Below are 25,624 nucleotides of genomic sequence, written 5' to 3' on the forward strand. Positions count from 1 at the left end.
GAACATCCACCAGAGAAAAGTAATAAATAATCAACAAAATGACTCAGCCAATTGATAATCAGCCAATCTCAGTCATCAACCACCTCAGTACCAGCACAATGGGCACAAGAATAAAGTGGACATGGTGGCAGAGATGGAAGATACCCATGAGGCCCATAGCATGGACCCTGAAGGTTTCTTTAGCTACTGCCATCAACCAATGTCCAGTCTGACAGCAACAGAGACCAATGCTGAGCCCCCAAGATGGCACACAGTTCATCAAGGATACCAGCTAGCTACTTGCTGGTAAATTGACACATTCGGTTCTTTCAATCTTAAAAGGGCCAGTGGTACATTCTCACAGGAATAGACATAAATTGTGGGTAAGGATGTACCTTTTCTGTCTGCAGGGCCTCAGGATCATGAGCTAAAGGATTACAGAGTATTTAATCCTCCAACAGGGGATCCCGTATAACATCCTGCCGGACAAGGGAACCCACTTTATAGCAAAGGAGATGTGAGCTTGGGCCTATGACCATGCAATCCACTGGTCATATCACATACTATACCACTGTGAAGCTGGCACCTTATGGAGCATTGGAGTAGCCTGGTGAATGCCAAGCTGAGGTGCTACTTAAAGGCAATACTCTGTGAGGACTGGGTGCTATCCTCCAGGAAGCAGTATATGCATTGTATCCCCAACAGAGAGAAGACACAGGCCTGGGAGCCACGGAACAGAAGCAGGAATAACCACACTTACCATCACTTCTGATGACCACCTGGAGGCCGTGTGCTCTTGTCTCCACACTGTACTCTGAGGCCTGTTCCTCACAGGAAGCACACTTTTGTCCTTTGGCACAACAGGAATCCCACTGAATTATAAGGTGAACCTTCTGCCTGGTGCACACTGAGCTGCTTGTGTCTGGGGACCAGCAGGAAAGAGGAGGCGTCACCATCTTGACAGGAGTAACTGACCCTGATCCTTCGGAGGAAGTTAGTCTGCTATTACACAATGAGGGTAGGGAGAAATGTGTATGGAACCATATGAGCTGCTCAGGTGTCTCTTGTGACAGTAAAGGGATAGAAACAGCAACAATGGTCTGAGAAGTGAATGGTAATCAGGGGCTGGATAACTCCTGGAAGAGGTTGTGAGTCATCCCACCAGGTAGGTCACTGAGGTCAGCAGAGGTGGAAACTCAGGGTGAAGGAAATCCAGAATGGATAGGAAGGAGGCAGGGGGTGAGTATCAACTGCAGCCCCAAGGTCAACTGCAAGGGCAGGGGCTACAGTTCCCTCCCCTACCCCTCTCCACAACCTCCCTCTCCTAAATAATCTCTCAGGAAGAAAGGTCCCCTGCAGTTTTGAAGGGGCCGCCCTTGAAGCCTATATGGAAAGTAGGTCTAAAAGGTGCAAATGGTAGACTCTGAAAGACGGGGAGATGAGTTTCCCAGATCCGCCTTCAAGGAAGGTCTGGCTACCTGGCCGTGAAGTGTGTGGTCAGCTGACACTTCCTTCTGACAGCCACTAACTGTCAGATCCTTCAAGGTCTGCCTCAGCGACAGAGACCTGCCTCACCTAAGGGCAATCATTTCCTGGGCAACCCTCACCAGGTGACTGAGTAAGGCAGGCAGGATCCAGCCATTTCTGCACGACCCAGGGCCACTGTGACTGGCCACTCTTGCTCCAGAGGCCCCCGTGAGCTGGGCAAGGCTTTGTCGAACCTGCATTGCGGTCTGATTTCTCTTTCTGCTCATTCCTGCTTCTCCTCCCTTCCTTTCCCAGGAGCTGATTCCTGATAAGTATCTCACACCCCGAACTCTGTCTCACATCTGCTTCAGGAGAATCCAAACTGTTGACAGCATTTCTGCTTAGAGAAAATGATTTGATCACAGAACAACTTGTGAATGAAAGGAAGCGTTTTGGTGAGGATTTCTAATGTATTCAGCATAACCTTCAATATTATGGACTTTTACTCTTACCATTTCCTAGTTTTTGTCCTTAAAGAAAAATATATAATTCTATTTTACCAAAACATAAGAAATTTCTTCTAGTGATTTCTGTCTTCTCTAGAAAACAGAACGAGGCATTGTTCAGTATCAAGGTGGGGCATCAGTTTCCTCTTCAGGAAACACAGTCCCTCAGCCATTTACTGAGGACTTTTTTGGTTTCAGTTACGGTAAAACTCTGAAATTTTGCCAAAATCTACATGAGTTCAAAAGTACAAAGCTCTTTAGGAGGCGTGCTCTTTTTAAATATTTTTTCAGAGGTTAAAAATTAAATTTCAAAAGAATATCTGAGGTGCAGACGAGTCCACAGTAGAGATAAAGACCCTGATTGTCTCCAACATGAAGCCTGCTCATGCCGTTCTGTTACTTTTGTGCTTCTGCTTAAGTTTTTGTGAGGTAAGTAATTCAATATCTATGCAAACTATTTTAAGTAGATATTTCAAATACTATAAAAATACAGAAAACATCTTAAGGATACTATTTTGACTTAAGGATCACATAGTTCAGTTGCCAACAATGACAGTATCTAGTCAGTAACAAAGATTTTATGTTAACATCTTGATGAAAGAGCTTTAAGAAATTGCTTTTTTCATATTGCTATTCTCTGTGCATAGAAATTGAACTGAATGAGAATTTTACTAATATAGATCTATATTTACAGTAATTATTAAATCAGTAAACATTTATCAAGCTCCCTCTATCTATGTGCAAGGTAGAGTGCTGGGCAAATGGCAAGACTGATCTCTTCCTACAGTAACCATTTGGTACGGTTGTAGAAAGACGATACAAGTATGCCAATGAGGAAATAAGCAAAATTTAAATAATATATGAAAACACAAGAGAAGGAACTTTTAAAAGACATATATATTTAATTGCCAAAAAATGGTACAAATGCTATCTGCCAAGGGACATTACGAGAGGAAAAGTCCCTTCCTGCTAGGAGGTCAGGGAGAGTTTTTGGGTCAAATAGGATTTGAGCTAGGCCCATAATTCTGGATTAGATTTGATCAGTGGAGAGAAAGAAGAAGTGATTTTCCAGCCTGAAAAAGCAGCAAGTGTTATGGCAGAAAGACAGCACAGCACTGGGCTCTTCCAGATGAATAAACCTGTTTGATCAGAGTAGAGACTTTGTAGGCAACTCAAGGAGATAAAACCGAAATGACAGGTTGTAGGCAGTCTGAAAGCTGATCTATTAAAGTTAGAAATGTTTAAGACATTTTAGATACTTATTGATGATTGCCTGCTTTTGTGATCAAAGAGTTTTGAAACAATTCCAAAATTTGTTTTAATGCCTGTTTATAGCAGCAAATATTTAAAGAAAACTACCTAAGAAATCAGAATTATATACTTTGTTTCTTGTAACTTCTAAAATATATATTCAATGTTTTTAGTACAGAACAAATGGAGGTAAAGTAAGTGCTTGTTGATTAAATCGATTAAATTTTTGTAGTCTATAAATGAACTATCATGTAGCCATTAAAATTGTGCTTTTATATTTATTGAAACAAAAAAGCCCTCACTAAAAATCTTATTTTTGTTAAAGAGAAAAATACACACACACAAATACACACATATAACTGCTTATATAAATGGCAATTTAAAAGTTCATGAAGGATGTATATCAGATAAATAACAGTTGGTATCTCTGAGTAATGGGATTGTTGGTGATTTTTATTTTATGTTTTATGCATTTATGAATTTTCAGAGTTCAGAAATTCTGTTTTATTCATTCTTTATTTTTCTTTTTTAAATACCAAATAAATATGTTACATTATAACAAGAAAAATTTGTTTTTTGAAAAAAAAGATATTTCAGCCACATTTTGGATTCCTGGACAAAAAACAGGGGGAAAAAAAAAAAAACCAAACCTGAATATAGTAGTTTTCACTTACACAAAGGAAAAGAGCCTCTTTCTTTTACTGAAAAATCATCCAACAATAAAGTTGTCTTCATTCCTTTAAGAAACAGCATTTTGAAAAGAGTTAATATCATATTTGTGAAAATTCCAGAACTTCTTAGAATATTAGTTTATAAAAGAAAATGGAATGACTTTTTATCCCACCTGCTGAGAAATAACCATTTTAAAATGGAGGTTACCATAGAGACAACATAAATGTGTTCAAAGAAGTTTTAAAATATATCTACATTTTCAACATGAAATAAAATATGTACAGCTAGGAGAAACGTTATTTTGAAAGCTGGGAGCAGATTTCCTTCTAGAGAATAAAAAGCCCCACTCCCTTTTTATATCAAAACATTCTGATGGACTGATTTGGAGTCCATTTTGATGGACTGATAATCCACTCATCATATATCAATGATGGGTGGATTATGTCATTGAATCAATGATGTCAATGATGGGGTGGGCTGGCAGTGGGTTAGACTTAAGTTGTTCTGAATAGTGAAATGAGAATTCTGGTTTTACGGAACCTACCCAGACAAAGAGGTAAGGGAACTTAGGAAAGGATGGGAGAGAAACTCAGAGCACAGAGGGAGTGGCTGCTGTATCAGTAACCAAAGGATATTAAAGAACAGGGAAGCCAGGTATCTCAGTCAATATGGTTACCTACAGTGATAGTACTGTGCTGTGACATAATCCCTGACTGAAACCTTAAATTTTTACTTTACCCTACAAGCATATTGCAAACCTTGGTTTATATGGGTAGTATTTTGGAAGGAAAGAAGTAGGGTGATGTTCAGCAGAGTGACAAAATGCTGGAAAGAGGATATGCACAGGAGGCAACACACAATGCAGAGAGTGATGTCAGCAACCATGGCAGAGTAGGCAAATCCAAACACTTGTCCCTCCACAAAAAAATAGAAAAATCAAGCAAACTTTCAGAACCACCTTCGTCAGAACTCCAGTTATCAGAGGCCTACAGCACCCAAGTGAATGCTGAATGAAGGAAAAAGGCAATTTAAAAATGGTAGGAAAACTGTGGCATTTCTACTTGCCCTTACCCCACCCTGTTCCCAACTCAGTGGCAGTCTTAAAGATGGCAGTCCACATTCCCAGCATGGAACTCTAGTCCCTAGCTCTAAAAGGAGGAGAGCAGACTTTATTTAAAAAGAACTGTGTTTGTTCTAACCTACCCGGGGGCTACTTGAAAGACTGACACAATGTACTTGTCTTTGTTTCATCTAACTTGGAACTCAGAGTGGAAAGGCAGCAGACTGTTTCTCAAAAACATTAGAAAGCAAGCAAAAAAACAACCTACAGCCACCTGGGACAAAAGATTACAGTTGAGACATACAATAGGGTGCCAAAGCTTGGAAGGAAAAAGTTTCAATGGGAAATTAGTGCATTCAAAAGTCCCTGTGTATACTGGTGAATTTCGAAAGCAGCACACATGCCCAGGGCAGGATGCAGCTCAGAAAACACCTAAGAAGACTCTAAGCCTATACCTCCAGGCTCAGTCCAAGCATGAAGTAAAGACTAAGACATGATTATAAATGTCCTGGCTAAGCATTGAAGGAGTGCCTCAGCACAGAGCCAATTTGCAAACCTGGGGGAGTTTTTTTGTTGTTGTTCTCAATTTGAGAGGTTCCTTTTTCTTTCTTTCCTTTCTTTCTTTCTTTCTTTCTTTCTTTCCTTCCTTCCTTCCTTCCTTTCTTTCTTTCTTTTCTTTCTTTTCTTTCTTCTTTCTCTCTTTTTCCCCCTCTCTCCCCCTTTCCCTTTCTCTTTCTCTCTTTCTGGTTCCTTGTTTTCAAGGAAATCTTTGTCTAAACCCTAGCTGAATGCAAGGTAAAGGAACCAAGACTTCAGGGACCACACAAGACAAAAAAACAAACTTTACAAAAACAGTTTAGAAAAGTTAGTAAACAAACAGCTACAATCTACAGAAAGCAAGGGAAGCAAACCCTGAGGAGAAGAAAGAATTTGATTTCAAGAATTACTACATTATAATATTCAAAATATCCAGTCTTCAACCCAAAATTATGAAGCATGTAATGAAACAAGAAAATATGTCCCATTCACATGAAAAATTAACAGAAATTATTTCTGAGGAAGAACAGACTTTGAACTTACCAGACAAAGACTTTAAGTAAACTATCTTAAATATGTTCAAAGAGCTAAAGGAAACCAGGAGGATGATGTATGAACAAATAGAGAATATCCATGAAGAGACAGAAATCATAAAAGGAATTAGACTGAAAAGTATAACAAAGAACTCACTAGAGGGTTTTAATAGCAGATTTGAGCAGGCAGAAGAGTAAATGAACTTGAAGATTGTTCAATTAAATTATCCAATCTGAGGAACAGAAAGAAAAAAGAATAAGAACCTAAGAGACCTGTATGATACCATCAATATATACAAAATAGGAATCTCAGAAGGAGAAGAGAGAAAGGGTCAGAGAATATTTGAAGAAATAATAGCCAAAAACTTCTTAAGTTTGATAACAGATAATGAATCTACAGATTCAGGGTGCTTACTCGTCCCCAAAAAGATAATGCTAAGAAATCCACACCAAGACACAAAATAATGAAGTTATTAAAAGCCGAGAAACAAAACAGAAGATCTTGAAAGCAGCAAGAGAAAAGCAACTCATCATGGACAAAGGATCCTCAATAAGATTAGCAGCATCTTTCTCAGCAATAACTATAAAGGCCAGAAGACAATGGGATGACATTTTTTAAGTGCTGAAAGAAAAGAACTATCAGCCAGGAATTCTCTATCCAGCAAAGCTATCCTTTAAGAATGAAGGAGAAATTAAAACATTCTCAGGTAAACAAAAGCTGATGAAGGTGCCAGTATACCTGCTCTATAAGAAACACACTACAAGAAGAAAAAGGAAAGATGGAAGGAAGGAAGGAAGGAAGAAAGAAAAACACTACAAGAAATGGAGTCCTTTAGGCTAAAGGAAAGGACATTAGACAGTAACTTGAAGCCATATGAAGAAATAAAGAATTCCAGTAAAGGTAACTACATAGATAAATACAAAAGCCAATGTAATTTTATTTTTGGCTTGTAACTCCTTTTTATTTCCTACACTGTTTAAAAGACAAATGTATTTAAAACTTATTAATTAACAGGCACACAATGTATAAAGATGTAACGTATAACAGTAACAACATAAAAGGGGATGGAACCGTACAGGAACAGAGTTTGTATATGCTCTTGAAGCTAGGTTGGTATGAATTCAAACTAGACTGCTATAAATTTAAGATGTTAAGTATAATCCCCATGGTAACCACAAAGAAAATATTTTTTTAAATAATCAAAAAGAAGAGAAAAAAATCAAAATTGTTCACTACAAAAAAACCAACTAAACATGAAAGAAGGCAGTATGGAGGAAATGACAATAAAGGTATAAGCCATACAGAAAACAAATAGCAAAATGTCAAAAGTGAGGCCTTCTTATCAGTAATTAATTTAAATGTAAAAGGATTAAGTTCTCTAATAAATAGGCATAGATTGGTAGAGTTTACTTTTTTTAAAAAAAAGATGTAATTATATGCTATCTGTAAGACAAATTTGTGATCCAAAGACACAAATGGGTTGAAAGTGAAAGGATGCAATGGAATAAAGCTAGAAATCAGTAACAGAAGGGAAACTGGAAAATTCACAAATATGTGGAACATAAACAGCATACTCTTAACCAGTAGTCAAAGAAGAAATAATAAAGGAAATTGGAAAATACTTAGAGATGAGTGAAAACAAAATACAACATTCTAAAACATATGGGATTGGCAAAAGCAGTACTTAGAGGGAAAATTGTAGCAGTAAATACCTACATTACAAAGGAACAAAAATCTCAAATCAATAATCTACCTTTACACCTTAAAGAACTAGAAAAGAAGAGCAAATTAAATCCAAAGCTAGGAGAAAGAAGGAAGTAATAAATATTTGAATAGAAACAGAAAAAAATTTTAAAATAGTAAGACAATAAAATCAATTAAACCAAAATTTTGTTCTTTGAAAAGATCAACCAAATTGACAAACCAAATTGACAAATATTAGGAATATTATCCTGTTAAATACTGGGTATTTTTGTATTCCTGTACATATTCTTGAGCTTTGTTCTGAGATGCAGTTAAGTTACTTGAAAACAGTTTGATCCTTTCAGGTCTTGCTTTTGAGCATTCATAGGTAGGACCAGAACAATGCTCAGTCTAGGACTATTTGTTCCATACTACTGAGGCAAGATCCTTCTTTGTACTCCTTCCAATGCCCCATGAATAATGAAATTTTCCAGTCTGAATGTTGAGAACAAGCACTATTCATGGCACTGTTTGAGCGTGGGCCCTGTTACCTTGATTTCTATTGGGTGGTTCTTTCCCCAGTCTCTGGTAGTTTCTTCACATTTGGATGCTGATAAATACTCAGCTGAACAATTAAAAGGGGATCGTCTACAGAGCTACAGAGTTCTCTCTCTATGCCACTTACTTGTTTCCAGTACTTTATTCTGTGAAGTATAGCTGCCTTGGTCTCCCAAGACTCTCAGCTTTGTCTCCTCAAGAAGTCCCTTGGGCTCAGTTCAAGTTCCTCCTCTCTGCACCACAGTCTGGAAACTCTCTGAAGGAAATCACATGGAACAGCTGTAGGGCTCACCTACCTCATTTGTTTCTTTAGTCTCAGGGATCTCTACTCTTCATTGCCTGATGTCCAGTGTCTTAAAAATTACTGTCGTCTGTATTTTGTCCATTTCTTGATTGGTTTAGGCTGAATAAGAACTAGGGTAGCTTTGGTACCCTTATAAGTCTATCTTGACTAGAAACAGAAGAATTCCCATTTAATTTTAATAATTTTAATTTAAATATCCACTTTTGGTTAGTGGCTATTTTATTAGATGGCACTATTAACAATTGCTGGGGTTGCTGAGGTTGAGTTTTTAAAATACAAATGTAAACTTCAAATGAGCACTTTTTAAAACTTATTCTTTAACAGACATTGTATTAAAAATGGAAGTTAATTCAGCCAACTTTCAGTTCTGCCCTGACATAGGCAGTCTCATATGTATTATGCATTGGAATTGTTCAAATTCGTTTCAAGTATAGTTCATCTTCAAACTCTATGTTCTTACGTTTTCCTGAATTTATAATAGATTCAAAATAAAGTGTCGCAGCAATTATAAGAATGAAGAAACAAAAAAAGTTGAGTTTTTCAGTTTTGTCATTCTAATGGCCATTTGGAATTTTTGTTTTCAAAATATAAAATAGTAAAAACAATGCAGCCTGAAAGGTGTAATATTTTTGTTTGCTGAGTGCAAACAGTAGTTCATACAGGAAATATTTTACCTAATATTTGGTAAAATATCAGATTAGGTAAAGATACTGAAAGATACTATTCAGTACCTTTAAAATGAAATTTATTATTTTTATTAATATATTTAATGATTCTTAAACTGTAATATTATTATTCATTACTGCAACAGGCCTATATATAGGTATAGTTTTTCCTTTTTCATTAAGTATATGAATGTAATTTAAAATATTTGTCTAGTACTTTTTTCCTTATTTGTACCATACTATGAATTTTACTTTTTACTTTTTTATTTTTCACAAGCATGATTTTGTATATATTTATATATGAAATTTCAATAAAAGAAAATATTTGCTGTTTAAATTTTTCTCTATAATTTATTATTCACTTCTTTCATGATTTTTACTGAAAATAATTTTGTTCTATAGGGGGGTTGTTTAAAAAGTACCTGTTATTTAAAAATATACTAGGCTTGGGACTTACCTGGTGGTGCAGTGATTAAGAATCTGCCTGCCAATGCAGGTGACATGGGGGGTTTGAGTCCTGCTCTGGGAAGATCCCACATGCCGCGGAGTAACTAAGCCCATGTGCCACAACTACTGAGCCTGTGCTCTAGAGCCCGTAAGCCACAACTACTGAGCCCACATACCACAACTACTGAAGCCCACGCGCCTAGAGCCCATGCTCCTAAAATCTTCAGCTCCTAAAATGTAAAATTCTCCTCGGTGTTCTCTTTTTGTTTTTGTTTTTGTTTTTCACCATTCATTCAATGAATACCAGGCCCACCATGCCCCTGAAGAAAGTCTGAGCTAGGAGAAAGGACCTTTCAACTGAAATGAAAGTCAGAGTCTAAATGATGACCCAGAACTGGACATTGTAGTATATGACTGTTATATATGACTGTTCCTGGGACCAAAATTCTTTTAATCTTTCATTTTTGCTCTAATCTAAGAGTGACTGAAAACTTGATGGCACTTGCCCAAGTTTCTTTCTAAAGATCAAGGAAAAATGACACCTCAGAAAGGGATAAATTTGGGGGAAAAAATCAAGTTTTTTCTGCTTGCACCCAATTAGAGTACTGCTCTTTCAGTAGAAAGGTGATATGTAAAAGCCGACAGTCCCAGCTGTCAGGGCACTTAAATTTTGTCAGTGGAAGACACAGGAGCTAAGTAATTACAAAACTGTCAACTCTAATAAGTGCTACAAAAGAGGTACATGGAACCATGAAAAGTATGTAATTACTAGATTTTATTCTAGATCAGTGTGTCAAAAACCAGTGTAGTTAACGGCAAATTTGTCAAACTTCCTGGCTATTTGATAAAGTTTACTGAAAAGCATGTTGGATAGAATGACTTTCACAGCTTCTGCAAATTTGTGTGTGGTTTTTAAATGACTGGTTTTTATTTGTCTTCATCATAGCCCTTAAAGATCGTTCAATTTGCTTCTGTCCCAGCTTGCTGTTAACTGCAGCTGGAGGGCACTGAGCAAGGTGCGGGGCGAGGGGGGGGGGGTGTTATGGCTGGAGGCTGGGGAGACTGGACCAAAGGATGCCCATCCTCCAAAGGGGGGTGTCTAGGGGACAGAGAGAGAGCCTTGACTTTCCACAACTGGCTTTTGACCCAGTTGACCTATTCCCAGCCTTCATTGTATTTCCTCTGGATTCCTGCAGGTCTAATTGGCCTCCTGCCTGTTTGTCTGATCTGATCTCCAGAAAGATCTTCCTCAAATGCAAATTTGCTCCACTGTCTAGTCTCTCAGTGGCTCCCTGTTCTTGCTGTTCTTGTTCTCACAGTCCTGCCCGGAGCTCCTCCCACCACCCTTGCCAGCTGACTCCTCAGTGCTCTCAGTGCTCATCGCAGACATCAGCTCTTCTTGGAGATGTTCTCAAGCCTCCTAGTCAGGCCATGGGACCACTGTCCTAATGGCATCCCCGGCCCACGTCTACCAGGGAAACTGTCAGTCAGGCTTGCCTGTCTCTCTTCTGGTTGGTGTACTCCTTAGGCAGGGATTTTTATCCCTCTGACCCTAGCCTCAGGCTGTTCCCTGGCACAGAGTGGTGCTTACTAAATCATTTAGTGAATTAATTGATGAATGAGAGAATCGTCTGTTTTCCAAGCTTCAGACACACATTTCCCTTTTCTACAAAATATCTCCAAATGCACATCCTTCAGGCATATCAGAATCAACAGGTCCCAAGCCAAACTCATAATTCTCTACCTTAACTTAATATCTATATCGATTAATGGCATTATACATCCTTACTAACACTCAGCCTCAAAATCTAGTTCTACTGTCAACCCCTACATGCATTAAATTGTCCAGTCCTCTTGCTTTTGCTTGTTCAAGTGTCTTTCCAAATCATTTTCTTGCTCCACTCCTGCTTCCTCTTCCTCCCCAGTTTCCTAACCAATGACTATCCCAGTTGAAGCACACAAGCCCATCACTTGGGACTGCTCACAATTCCCTAAATACATTGTGCGCCATTCCTCCTGTGTTTTGCTAGCACCTACCCTCTGCTAACACCTGACCTTCCTCACCTTGCTCAGATGCCCCATGAGGCTGTTTAAAATGCCCCTGGGGGGAATTCCCTGGCGGTCCAGTGGTTAAGACTCTGTGCTTCCCCTGCAGGGAGCACGGGTTCAATCCCTAGTTGGGATACCCGATCCTGCATGCCACAGGGGGCAGCCAAAAAAAAAAAATGCCCCCGGAAATACTTGTTCTCTCGCACTCTGGATCTCCAAGAATACTGTATCTTATTTGTATGACTGTTATATCACTTACCCCAGTTATTATGCATGTTTCTATCTTATTGTCTAGATATCAAGCCCTTGGAAGACAGAGTCCATGTCATGTTCATCTTAGCAGGATTTTGCACAAAATAGGAGTTTAGCAAATGGTTTTGCATTTATTAATAGAATTAATCAATTTCATTCCTCAATTCATTCCATGAGACTATAATTACCACCAAATTTTCTACTCCTTAACATAACTGTCGAGATTCATTGATTTCTTCAAAGGCAGAATTTTATGTTGGCTTTTGAATAATAACAGCTCCCACTGATTTCATGCCTAGTACCTGCCAACCATTAGACACATTTTATTTCTAATGCTTACAATAACCTTGCAAAATAGAAGGGAACATTTTACAGATGAGGAAACATGTTTCATGAGGGTAAGTAACTTGCTCAAGGCCATATAAGTGCCCAAGTTGAGACTAGAAGCCAGGGTTGTTTGATTCTAAAAACCACCAGACCACATTACCCTCATCTATACTGTGGGGTACATGAGTCTGTTTTGTTCCTTTCCTTCATGTATTCATCTTTTCTTTTTTAATGTGCCATAATATACCTAAATAATGTCCTGATAACATATGTTTAGACTATTTTTCTATTTTTAATAAATTCCAGGAAGGGGAAGCTTTTGGTACACAGCATCTGAAGAAGGTTATATCAACATTTATTTCCATGATTTGAGTTTAGAAATTATCTGTCATGCTTCCCTTACCAGCACAGAGAATTATCACTGATGAAACATGTCTTATACTCTATGCATTTCTTTGGGACGGTGATACTGATGACTCTGAATACCCATGTATCACTGGTCATTTGTAGCTCATGTATTCATCTTGAAAAAGATTTTAGTTTGTTGCTAAGCTAATGTTTATTTTGTGCTTTATAGTCCACTTCAACATCAGACACATCTCAAGAGGATCTCGTGGAGAAAAAGTGCTTAACTGAAAAACACACATGTCTCTCCTGCAATAAAGTCTTCTGCCAACCATGGCAGAAATGCATCGACGGGACCTGTGTTTGTAAACTTCCTTATCAGTGCCCAAAGAATGGTACCAGGGTGTGTTCAGTTAATGGGAAAAGCTACCCAACTTACTGTCAGCAAAAGAGTTTTGAATGTCTTCGTCCAGAGGCAAAGTTTTTAAAAACAGGAACATGCACAGGTGAAGGTAGGAAAAGCCTAGTTTATTTTGTAAGAAGAAAATTGTCTACTATATTTTCTATTAGAAAATACTTTTCCTATGAAATGTTATGATAACAATTCAAAATTCTTCTCTAGACCCTCACTAGTAACTGGGGTGATAACTAAAGAAATTAGCGGATCATCAGAATCTAGCCAGCCCTTGAGTCTAGAGCATGAGGCCCTGAGGCTGGTCCTTCCCCTCAGTGCCTATGCCACTCTCTGCTGCCCAGCCCTTCAAAATTATCCCCACTCTCACTTCTGCTTGGCTAAAGGGATTATTCCCAGAGCTGTTGAGTTGGTTCAGAACCCAGTGAAAAGGGCTTTGCGGGAGACTGGTACTCATATGGAACCCCTTTGAACCCCAGCCCCAATAATTTCTTCCAGCATCCATCCCACCCGTCCCTACCCCTTTCCCTAGCCCCAACCCATCAGCCCCGATCCAAGGTTTAGCTCAGGCCATTGCTGGCCTAGGATATACTCCAACCTAGCAAACTTGGCACATCAGATCAGAGAGCTTGTCAAGACTTCATCCAGGTGCCTAATGTAGTGAGGAGGTCTGGGACCCTAATATGTAGATTAGCAGAGTGCTTAAGATTTAAGGGTCTCACTGTCAGTCAGATTTAGTTCTAAGCCCCTCCAAGCCCCACCTCAATTACTGCAAACTCTGTGGCCTCTCTGGAATGCAGTTTTCACATCTGTAAAATGTGAGTAACAGTAGTTCCTAACTCATAAGACTCTTGTGAAAATTAAATAACATGACGTATGTAAAGCTCTGTGACTAGTACACAGAGAGCGCTCATGAAATCTTAGCTATGACAGCAAACCTTAAGCTCGTTGTCTTCTGATATGAATTATCACAGACATTTCATGAATTTACAGAAGAATGCTTAAAACGTTCTTTTTAAAGTTACCATGTTGTGTGCCAGCACACAGTAGCCCAAATATTTTTGTATTGCTGAGTTAAGATGTTAAGGTACTGTGGAAGAGGAAGAAGAAAGTTCCGTGATTGAGTCCATCTCTCTTCCTTGTTAGAGAGGACGAAAGCAACTGTGGAGATTATTTTGTGAGGGTCAGACTTCTGTTCTCTTGAGGCATGAAATGTCTTAAATATATGAGAATACATAAACCTTTCTTACATTTTCATTATTTGCTTGGCTAACTTTTAAGAGCACGGATTTTGGAGTCAGATCAATATAGCAGGTTCAGATTCCTGGCTTCAGTCCTTGAGCAAGTAACTTAATCTCATGTATAAAAATGGATAAATTTAGATTCCTCACGTGTAAAAATAGGGATAAATATCACCCTAATCTTCATAGGGTTGATATGAGGATTTTATAGTACTTTTTTTTACAACTGGGTAGCACAGCCACTGACACATAATAAGCCCTCATAAAATGATTGCTTACCATTTGTTAAAATCTTCGTGGTGGGTCTTCCCTGGTGGCGTAGTGGTTAAGAATCCGCCTGCTAATGCAGGGGACACGGGTTCAACCCCTGGTCCGGGAAGATCCCACATGCTGCGGAGCAACTAAGCCCGTGAGCCACAACTACTGAAGCCCGTGCACCTAGAGCCCATGCTTTGCAACAAGAGAAGCCACCGCAATGAGAAGCCTGCGCACCGCAACGAAGAGTAGCCCCCGCTCACCACAACTAGAGAAAGCCCGTGCCCAGCGACGAAGACCCAACGCAGCCAAAACAAGAAAAAAATCTTCATGGTGTTCAAAGTTAATTAGAAATTATGTATTTTATTACTTTAGAGACTTAATCAAGAGGAGGAAGAGTGCCTGAATATTGCTCATTCTTTTTTTTTTTTTAATTTTAGAAGAATTTAGTGTTTCTTTGGAGAATGAAAAAGGACATTCAGAAGGAATTGTTGAAGTAAAACTTGTAGACCAAGATCAAAAAATGTTTGCGTGTGGAAAAAGCTGGAGCATTACACAGGCCAACGTGGCCTGCCTTGACCTTGGATTTCCACTGTGAGTGCTTCGTGTCACTGAATTTCCCCAGGGCTGATTTGATTACTCCAACTTTTTTTAAATTTTTGATTACCCTATCTTTCTGTGCCTCAACTTCCTCAACTGTAACCTGAGCATATTAACTGCCTGTCATGAGGATGAAGTTTGTTTATGCTCAGCTAGCACTTAGAACACTGCTGAGCACCCAAAGTTTGCTCAGGTATCTGGATGCAATCCTTTGCCCATCTGTAGACTTGCAAATACATTCATCATCATCTCTATTCACCTATGATTACGTCCACTCCTTCATACCTAATGTTGTTTATATATGCCTTCTCTCTTTTTTTTCTCAACCTTGCAGAGATGTGTCTATTTGATTAGTGTTTTTGATTTTTGTATTTGTAAATTTTCTTTTGTTTCTTTATTTTCATTAACTTTTATCTTTGGCTCTCTCTCTTCTTTTCCCTATTGTATTTTTTCCAATTCTTTTAGTTTTTCTTATTTTCTAATGTAAGCATTTAAGGTACAAATTTCCCTCTAGGTAATGCTTCATCTGCATGCCATAACCCTCTGTAAGTGGATATTTTATTTATTGTTCAGTTCAAAATATTTTCTCATTTTCAATATAATTTCTTCTTTGACTCATACATAATTTAGAAGTTTCTTTTTTTACATTCCTAATGAGTATATTAGTTCGCTTTTGGTTAACTTTTTTATATAGATTTACTATTTAAGTTTATTGTGGAGAGAGAATGTCTCCATATGATGACAATTGTTTAAATATTTTTTTGAGACTTGCTTTGTATTGAGTATATTTTAAATGCTTCATGTGCAGGGTTCTGCATAGATGTGTTATCCATTAGAAACCTTGTTGATTGCTTTATTCAAATATTTTCCCATTTATTTACTTACAAGTTTTCTATGCTTTTATCTTTTAAGCTTTTCTATGCTTTATCTTTTATCTTTTATCTTTTAAGTGTGTCCCTTATAAACAACACATATCTAGATTTAAAAAAAAAATACAATATGACAATAACTGTCTGAAGAGTTTAGTCCATTTACATTATTGTGATTATTTACACTGTTGAATTTATTTTTCCTGTCTTGTTTTGGGCTTATTAGTTACCCTGCTTTTTCTGTCCTCTTGTTTCTTCCTTTTTAAATTTCTATTAGGTTAATAAAGCTGTTGTTGTTGTTTCTTAATCTTCTCCTTTTTCTTCCTCTAATTTGTTTGAAAATTATATACATCCTATTTCTATTCCTTTAGTGGTTATCTTTACATTTATACTATGAACCCTTAACTTAGAAAGTCCTTGGCCTCGTCAGGAATAATATCAATACAAAGAATGGCATTACCGTGTCAAGTTTCCAGTATTTTGTTCAACCTTATTTTTATATATTCCTGAAGTTAATTGCTATCATTATATAATAAGCAATTATCATTACTTTTGTTCAGTCAGTGCTTACTCAGATGTACTTCATATTTACCAACTTCCTGGTTTGTTGTTGCTTTTTTCATCTCACTTCTTCGTTCTGGCTTCAATTTTCTTCTTCCTAAACCACATCTGCTAGTAGTTCATTAGTGAGAGTCTCTTATGATTAATTGAGCCATAGAGTATTTCTTATTTTCGACAGTTTGTGACCTACAACCTGTGATTCAACCTAATGGCAAACTCTCTCACTCTTTGATCTCCCAATTTTTGTTCTTATATTTTGTATAAGCTCATGAACAGACTTCTCTGATTTTAGCCAGTGGGTATTTCCGTTAATTCCTTAAGAGTTCATTGAGAACATTTATCTAGTCCTTTTAGATATTTATAGGTTGAGAGGTTTTACAGATTATTCACGTGTCAGATTGCCCCAAATGGCTCCCATCTGTTCTCATATTTCGATGTGGTTTGGCACAGTTTCATGACCACTATATCTTCATTATGGATCTGAACTTCTTTGTTCCATTTAATTGCTCTCTTTTTCCCTTTCATTGTAATTTATCTGATATTTATATTGCCATTACTGCTTAATTTTTGTTTACATTTGCCTGATGCATCTTTGCTCAACCTTTTATTTTTAACCCATTTTCCCCATTAACTTCTAGAGAAAAGCAGGGAGCAATTGAATATTCTGGAAGAATAGCTCACTGTAACTCATCATCTCTAGGATATCGGGTCACTGAGGTAGCCTCTTAGCTACACAAATTCTGAACAAACTGAGAAGTCCAAGCAATGGCACATAGATGTCAAAATATCACTTAATACTGTCAAGACTGAATTGAGGATGTAGCTTAGCGTAAAAGCAAAATGGACCTGCTAGAATCAAACTAACTGAACCTCCCTGATCCCAGGCAACAATGGGGCCAACCAGGTAAGACTTACAGCATTCGGCAGGTGAAGAGGACCCAAAAGGAAAAAATGGAAGAGCTGGGCTGACCTTTCCTGGTTTACATTTCCAAAATTCCCTGATAAAATTAATCCACTCCCTTCCTGGAGAGAACAGGAGTTAAGCCGTAGAGAGAGGCCAAGAATGACACATCTCAGGTTGGAAAGAAATCAGCAGTGTGGACGAAGAGGCATTCCTCCTTAACAAGAAACAGAGGAGAGGAAACCAATATTTGTGGGTGCTTGCCATGTTTTGAACTTCGGCCAGTCAGTTTAAACTGATTGTTAATCTTTGCAAAACTCAATGAGGTAGTTATATTCCCTGTTACAGGTGAAGATATTGAAGCTCAGAGAATTTAAGCATATTGCCCAATCTACCACCCTTATGTAGAAAATAAGAGGAAATAGTCCTTTACCTCCTACAGTAAAGTTATAAATACAAAGTACTAATTATTCTACCTTACTGTTTCATTTATTTGATTTGCAGAGGTGCTCTTGATACTCAAAGCAGAGATCGTCATATAAATTCCACTGAATGTCTACACGTGCATTGTCGAGGATTTGAGACCACTTTGGCTGAATGTACTTTTACTAAGGGACTAACTAGCAGTTCCGAGGGTTTGGCTGGTGTGGTGTGTTACACAGGGAGTGAAGGTTAGTGGAGAACTGGCCTGATATTTTCCCTTCCTTCAAAGGTGTTTATTTCACGTCAAGTCTGTAGTAAACAAACAAATGACAGATACCCTCTTGCCAGGGAAACACAATGGCAAAATCATATTTTGGGTTTTAGAGCCGAAATGGGTGCTTTTCCCCTATTATACCTTTTTTGCCATTCAAATATTACTTCTATCCAGGTTCCTATATGGGAAGTAAAGTTGCTTGACTCCCCTTTGATTCCTTGAATATATGGATTAAAGTTGATGCAGCAAACACAAGTTAATAAAACATTAGAAGAAACTCAGCATCTCCCTCGAGAGGTCCGGCCGATTACACATGCCTTTAAAATGGTTAAGTGACCACATCTGTGCCTCAGGCAATCATTGCCACTTTTCTCCTTCATGCTGACCTTGGAATATTTTTGCCATATATACAGTATTAAAGACCAAAGCCTTTTTTGGTGCTAAAAAATAAGTACCATCAAAATGTAAACAGCACTGCCAAGTAAGCCTCAGGATGGGGGTGGGGGATAAAGCAGTAGCGTGAAAGGAGTGGATGAGCACCAGAGTTCGCCAGTGTCAGCAAGGGCTCCTGATTCCCGAAACCCCTGCCCCATCTCGGCGAGCAGAGACCTCCACAATGAATGCTGGTTTTCAGAGATTATAAAAGGGCATCCACAAGCCAGCTTTGGCGTTTAGTTTCCTTATTTTTTTTTTTTTTTTTTTTTTTTGCTGTACGCGGGCCTCTCACTGCTGTGACCTCTCCCGTTGCAGAGCACAGGCTCCGGACGTGCAGGCTCAGCGGCCATGGCTCACGGGCCCAGCCGCTCCGTGGCATGTGGGATCTTCCCAGACCGGGGCACGAACCCGCGTCCCCTGCATCGGCAGGTGGACTCTCAACCACTAGCGCCACCAGTGAAGCCCCTAGTTTCCTTATTAATCATATATACTATGTCAATACTACCACCCATACATTTTATATCATTTTTTATTTGTGCCTGGTTTTATCTTCAGGTCCCCATTAATCCAAACATGTGATAAAGATGTCACCCACAACTCCACAGATAAATTTCACAAAGATAATTCCTACTTTACAGTTTCTCCAACAAACGACTCCTTTCAGTGTGTGAATGGGAAACACATTCCTCAGAAGAAGGCCTGTGATGGTGTCAATGATTGTGGAGACCAGAGTGATGAGTTGTGCTGTAAAGGTAGAAATGAATCTAGCCTTTAAACTCTCAAAAGCATTCTTCTGACTAAGAAAGTAGAAGCAACTTTACCATTGAATTAAGATTCCATCTCATTCCATTTTAAGAATGAAAAAACACACCCCTCTTGTATTTATGTTTGCACAGAGTGCCGAGGTGAAAGTTTTTTCTGTAAATCGGGTGTTTGTATTCCAAAGCAGTATAAGTGCAATGGTGAGGTGGACTGCATTACTGGAGAAGATGAAATTGGTTGTGAAGGTAATTTAAAGTTTCATGGTTACTTTTTTTCATTATTTGACCCAGGGGTTTTAGCAGGCTTTGTAATTATTGCCTAGAGCCAATTCATCAATAGCGACTATAAAATGGCTATTTCATTTTTTAAAATTTTTATTGAAGTATAGTTAATTTACAATGCTGTGTTAGTTTCAGGTGTACAGCACAGTGACATATATATATATATATATATATATATTCTTTTTCAGATTCTTTTCCCTTATAGGTTATTACAAAATATTGAGTAGAGTTCCCTGTGCTATACAGTAGGTCCTTGTTGGTTATCCGTTTTATATATAGTAGTGTGTACATGTTAACTCCTAATTTATCTCTCCCCCCTTCTCTTTAAAAATGGCAATTTCTAACTCAACATTCCTTCTGCATTTATTAACTCGAATTCTATAGAGAAGAACTATTTTGTTTTCACGAAATTCAGTTCATCGTAGAAAGGCAGAATGATATAATTCTTTCCCTTTACTTACCAAGTTTCAAAGCAGTGAGTAGGCGCTCTTTGCTTTTTGGTGCTCATTGGAAAACCTCCAAAGGTGGAAAATATTTACTAGGTACCTACTGTGTTCCACACAGACTGACTTCCTGCTCCCATTGATGCCTTCTGGAGGAAACATCTCCCTAAGTTAATATGTTCATTCATCTACTCAACGGATATTTATTAAGTTCTTACTATGTGTGCCAGATCCTGTTCCAGATGCTGGGGTTACAATAGTGAATAATATTTCAAAATCCCTGCCCCCTCATGGATCTTATATTCTAGTGAAGGAAAAGAAACAATAGAGAAATAAGTAAAAATATCTAGTAAAATATTAAGTACTAAGAAAAAAAATAAAGCAAGCAAGGAAGATGTCAAATGTTCTGGGGAGGGGGGTAGCAGTAAGTTCTGAAATTTTAGGTAAGGCGGCTTGGGAAGGCTCGCTCACTATTACTTTTAGGCAAAGCGCCGAAGGAAAGGATGGAGCCAGCCAAGCAGACGTCTGCGGAAGAGTATTCTAGGCAGAGGCAACAACCAGTGCAGTGTTCCTAAGACAGGACCATTCCAGTATGTTTGAGAGCCAATCAGCAAGGAGGCTAGTGCGGCGGGTATTCCAGGTGGGGTTAGTGGGTTAGAAGACAAGCAGTGGGAGAGGTTGGAGCGGTGCTTGGGTGGAAGATCAGGGCAGATCCAGTGAGGCCTGTTAGTGAGTGAAATTGGGTCTCTAAGCAGAGGAACGGCATGATCTGACTTACATTTTAGATCACGATTACCCTGGCTGCTGGGTGGGGAATAGGCTGTATGAGGGCGAGGGGCGAAGGAGGGCAACCAGGGAAGAAGCTACTGCAATAATCCAGGGAAGAGATGATAGTGACTAGGATAAGTTGGTAGGAATGGAAATGATGAGAAGCAGTCAGATTCTGGATATGTTTTGAAACTAGAGCCAAAAAGATTTGCTGATAGATTGGATGGGGGTGTGAGAACAAATGAGCAGTCAAGGGCGGCTCCGGGGGCTTTGGCCTGAGAATGGAAAGGATGGAGCTGCTTCTTCAAAGATGGGAAGGCTGCAGGAGGAGTGTGGGTCCTTGAATCTACCTCACTTATGGAACGAATCCAGGGGTGCGCTGGTAAATGTTTAACAGTTGGCTTTGAAGAGGGACGGGGACTCCCTGATTTGTAGCTTTGGCTAATTTCTGGGCTCTAAATTACTCCCACCGTGGGTGATTTCAAGCCATTGACATGATGTCACAGAACACAAACCGGGAAGGGACACAACAGCCTCCTGTGTAGTGGTAAAGTCCGTGTCAGGACACCACTGAATTACCGTTAATGGTTTATTGTAGGTTTTTGTACTCGTCTTACCTTTCCTTCTCAACAGCAAACACCTTTAAAACAGGATCAAATTATTTTTATGTTCCAAATGTCCCAGGTAAAGTGCCTTCCATATAAGCATTAAATAAATGTTGAAGATATGTATGGATAAGTTAATTGACATTAATTATGTATAATTGCTTGGTATGCCAAGTATTTGACTTTAATGAAATTTTGTTTAATTTTCCATTGATATCAGTTCTTAAAAGACACACTTTTTAGGATTTCAAATCACGTTAATTTATTTGAAGAGTATAAAGCAGTTGAGCAAAATACTTTAATTTGGTTAAATGTAGTGAAATTCTTAGTGAAGAGAGGAAAGAAAGAAATTTCAAAAAATTTTTCAAGGAGGAAGACAGTGCCCTGACTTTTGCCAGTGCAGCTTGATAGCGTCCCTCACCCTCAGTTTTACTGAGATATAATTGACATACAACACTGTAGAAGTTTAAGGTGTACAGCATGAGCTTGACTCATATACTGCAAAATTATTACCAAAATAAGTTTAGTTGATATCCATCACCTCATATAGTTACAATTCTTTTTCCTTGTGATGAGAACTTTCAGGATTTACTCAAAGCAACTTTCAAGTATACCATACAGCAGTGTTAACTATCGTCGCCATGCTGGTGACGTCACTAGCCCCAGTGCTTATTTACCTTATAACTGCAAGTTTGTACCTTTTGACCACCTTCACCCAGTTCCCCACCTTCACCCAATCCCCTAGCCCCCAACCCCTGCCTCTGGTAGCCACAAATCTGACCTCTTTTTCTATGAGTTTGGATTTTTTAGATCCCATATATAAGTGAAACCATACAGTATACAGCTTCTCTCTCTGAAGCTCTACAGTTTGATTTCACCACTTCAGTATAATAATATTTTGGGTTTCCTCTCTACCTCCTCCTCTTCTTCCCATCTCCCTCCCTCTTCTCCTCCTCAGAATTTGTTAGTTTATCAGAAAAAAAAAAAAAAGAATCCTACTGCAAGGGAATAACTACAACATAAAGCTTACTTTTAGTAGTAATTTCTTGAATCCGTATCAAAAATACATTTTGTCCACTGTCATTGTTACTTCAGTTTATCCATCTTTAGAGTGAGCTGTGCTTTGTATTTCAATAATGATTCTAATTTTTCCCTCTCTGAGAAAGGGCAAGTGAGAGCAGAGATGTGAAATAAATATATTAATATATTCATTGATCTCTCCTTTCAGGGAACAGATCAGAATCACTAAACCAAGGGAGGTTTGGAATATACCTTAATTTCATTTATCCTTTATAAACCCACTTTTTATTAATATAAGCTAAAAAGAGTAAATAAATTTTGTTTAACTATATAATAAGTCTGCTGTTGGGTATGTATTCAAATATATCTAAAATACGAATCTTTTTTTAAAACTGAAGTTAAAATGATTTCCTTGCTGTGGTGAAACTGGTGTGTGTTTAAATGTAAGATGAAACATGTGTTAAGCAGTATTAAAAATCAGAGTATTTGGTTGTGCCCACAAAAAATGGCATAATGTGGTTCCCTTTTATCTTTTTGTAAATATTAAAATTGTTATACTATTACTGAAATATTAATGATTAGTGTATATTTAATTCAAGTGAAAATGATCTCTTTGCTACAGTGAGTTTTTTGTTTTGTTTTTAGGAACTGGACATCCTGAAATTAAAGGTAAATCTATTTTTACAATAGATTTAAATAAATAAATTTTGTAAATTTATATTACAAAATTGAGAAGAAGAATAAGGTGTTCTAGCTTGAAATGGTATGCATTTTTTTCCAAATAAAAATTATCCTTTGCTGTGGTAATTTTTTTGTTTTTGTTCTTTTTTCAGGCGATTTACATATGGCTCAAGGTAAAAAATTTATTAAATTTTCGGGATATTGCAGAATTGAAACAAAATACAAGCAAGCACTGCTGTTATCTTATATTTTAAGGTAACTATTAACTGAGGATGACATAACTGGTTTTAACATTTGTTTAGGCACAATGGCCTTCCCCCCCCCCAACCCCGCAGTGTGGTAAACTTTCATTCCCACACTCCCCGTTCACAGCCTGCTAGCCAAAAACCACCCAAGGCGCATTCCCTGCACATTTCACCTCTGCCAAATACCCTTCTCTTCCTTTGCTTTTTCCCCAAAACCAAGGCAGCTCCTGAAGAAATTGTCACCAGAGGAAAGATAACATCTTTTTATGACAGGTATTTCCTTATTTACTTTTGTAACAGATATCCCGAAATCTTCCAGCTCTTTAGGGTCATCCCTTTCTTCATTATTCATATAAAATGACTACTAAAAGTTTATCGTCCTCCTTAGGGTTCCTGAGTGACTTTTATATGCTCAAGATCAGCCCTGTTCTAAATGGCAATTTCAACTATTTCTTTGTATTCCCTCCCTCTTGTCATTTTGCCCTCCAAGGCTGCTGTCCTTTTTGTTTTGTTTTGTTTTTGTTTGTTTGTTTCCTCTTCTTTATTCCTTTTCCCCTTCCCTCCTTCTTGTCCTTCCTTCCTTCCTAGTTTCAGACCTCAGGGGCAAAGAGATGACTTAATTATATTCCTTAGCTCATTGCACATGATCATCTCTGTCTTTTTGTTTGTATACATTCTTATCCAGTGTGTACTGCTACCTTGTGAGCATACATCTGTAATTCACATAGTAGTGTGTTCTAGATCTTATATTTCCTTTTTATCTTTTCACAAAGCATTACATTTTTAAGATCTGTCCATGTTGCGATGTTTCCATCTAATCTGTTGCTTCTAACTGCCACATGATAAAACACTGTGGTGTTCATCTTTCACAAGTGACTCCCTACCTTCTCAGTAGTGGACTTTCAGCCCACACTCACAGTGCAGTGAATATCCTCTCCTTAAGGATGTGTGGGAGGATTTCTTGGAGACATCTAGCTGGGCCAAGAATTGTTGGGTCTTGGGGTATGCCTCTACTTAATCTGACAACCTAGGGCCTGCTCCTTCTCTGGCAGAGTGGTCCTCACCTCCACCGACAACACCCAAGGGCTTGCCTCAAACCCACTAACATTTAGTACCATACAGCTTTCTAATTTTGCTAGTCTCATACTCTCCAGTGATATGGCATTGTTTATTAATTTGAATTTTTGTCGTAACCAATGATTTGGGGTTTCTCTTCATATGCATACTAGCTTTTTGAGTTTCCTCTTCCTTTCCTTTCTTCTGTCCTTTCTCCAGTTCACATCGTTGGCCTCATTTCATATTGGGACTGCAGTCTTCTTTCTTGTTGCATTCTAGATATTAATCCATTTTCAGTTTTAGACATGCAAATACCTTCTTCCATTCTGTCACCCATCTATTAACTTTAGCCAAGATTAAAGATTAAATTTAATCTTTAAATGTTTAAATCTTTATTTAATCAAAGTCATTGATTGTTTTTCTTACGGTCTGTGCTTTTGGAGTTTTATGCTGCTCTTCTAATACCCAGTATATCTCAGCTACACTGGACTTTCCCCATCTTCCTTTGTTGAGCATTTAATATGAAGTCTTCTCTTTGGTTCATGTTGTTGCTTTTGTGAAAGCTCTGAGCAGAAAATAACCTAGATGTGTAGCATAACAGATACATGTATGTCTCTCCCCAAAAGAAGTTGGGAAATCCAGTGATAAAACACAGGATTGCTGCAGCAAAGTAACATTGCCCCTCTAGGCTGCACCCTCATCCAAGACAGAACAACACGTTGTGGGAATTCACCTTTGGATCCTCAGGTCAAAGAACTGATGATCCTGTCCATGACTGAAATGTTCTAGGACAGTAGAGTGAAGATGGAATCATCCCATATAACTTCAAGCAAAGGTCTAAGAGAAAAAAAAGAAGAGAGAATGTGTTTCTGTTTTTCTTTTTGTTTAACTTTTGACTTCTGCATCCCAGATGACTAATAATAACTATGCCTAACACTGAAACCAATTAAACATTGCATAACCCCTGTTAAGAGGTGCCTTAATATATACACAAAATGAGAAGACCCTTTTTAATGTCCCCTCAGGACTATTTCGGTCAGTGTCTATAACTGCTCCCTACCTTATATAAAGACCTTGCAGGGCTTCCCTGGTGGCGCAGTGGTTGAGAATCTGCCTGCTAATGCAGGGGACACGGGTTCGAGCCCTGGTCTGGGAA

At 38.3% G+C, this 25,624-nt stretch overlaps 1 protein-coding gene across 6 annotated transcripts in view; it reads left to right on the top strand.

Moving 5' to 3' along the window:
• Positions 1–2,167: 2,167 nt before the first annotated feature.
• The window catches only part of CFI (complement factor I), a 35,623-nt gene continuing 12,166 nt past the window's right edge, over positions 2,168–25,624 (top strand). For 2 of the 6 annotated variants that reach the window (XR_009563856.1, XM_030864077.2), the window contains exons 1-8: positions 2,168–2,381; positions 12,869–13,148; positions 14,985–15,138; positions 17,980–18,146; positions 19,246–19,359; positions 19,504–19,614; positions 23,132–23,155; positions 23,320–23,340. Coding sequence is in view for 5 of the 6 variants with exons in the window: in XM_030864077.2 (XP_030719937.1) it covers positions 2,325–2,381; positions 12,869–13,148; positions 14,985–15,138; positions 17,980–18,146; positions 19,246–19,359; positions 19,504–19,614; positions 23,132–23,155; positions 23,320–23,340 (928 nt within the window). In the remaining variant the exon portion in view is untranslated. The remainder of the gene's footprint in view (positions 2,382–12,868; positions 13,149–14,984; positions 15,139–17,979; positions 18,147–19,245; positions 19,360–19,503; positions 19,615–23,131; positions 23,156–23,319; positions 23,341–25,624) is intronic. The other 4 variants (XM_060298742.1, XM_060298746.1, XM_060298743.1 and 1 more) reach the window with 4 other exon arrangements.

Source organism: Globicephala melas, chromosome 5 (assembly GCF_963455315.2).
Source record: "Globicephala melas chromosome 5, mGloMel1.2, whole genome shotgun sequence".
In the NCBI taxonomy this organism is placed as follows: Eukaryota; Metazoa; Chordata; class Mammalia; order Artiodactyla; family Delphinidae; genus Globicephala; species Globicephala melas.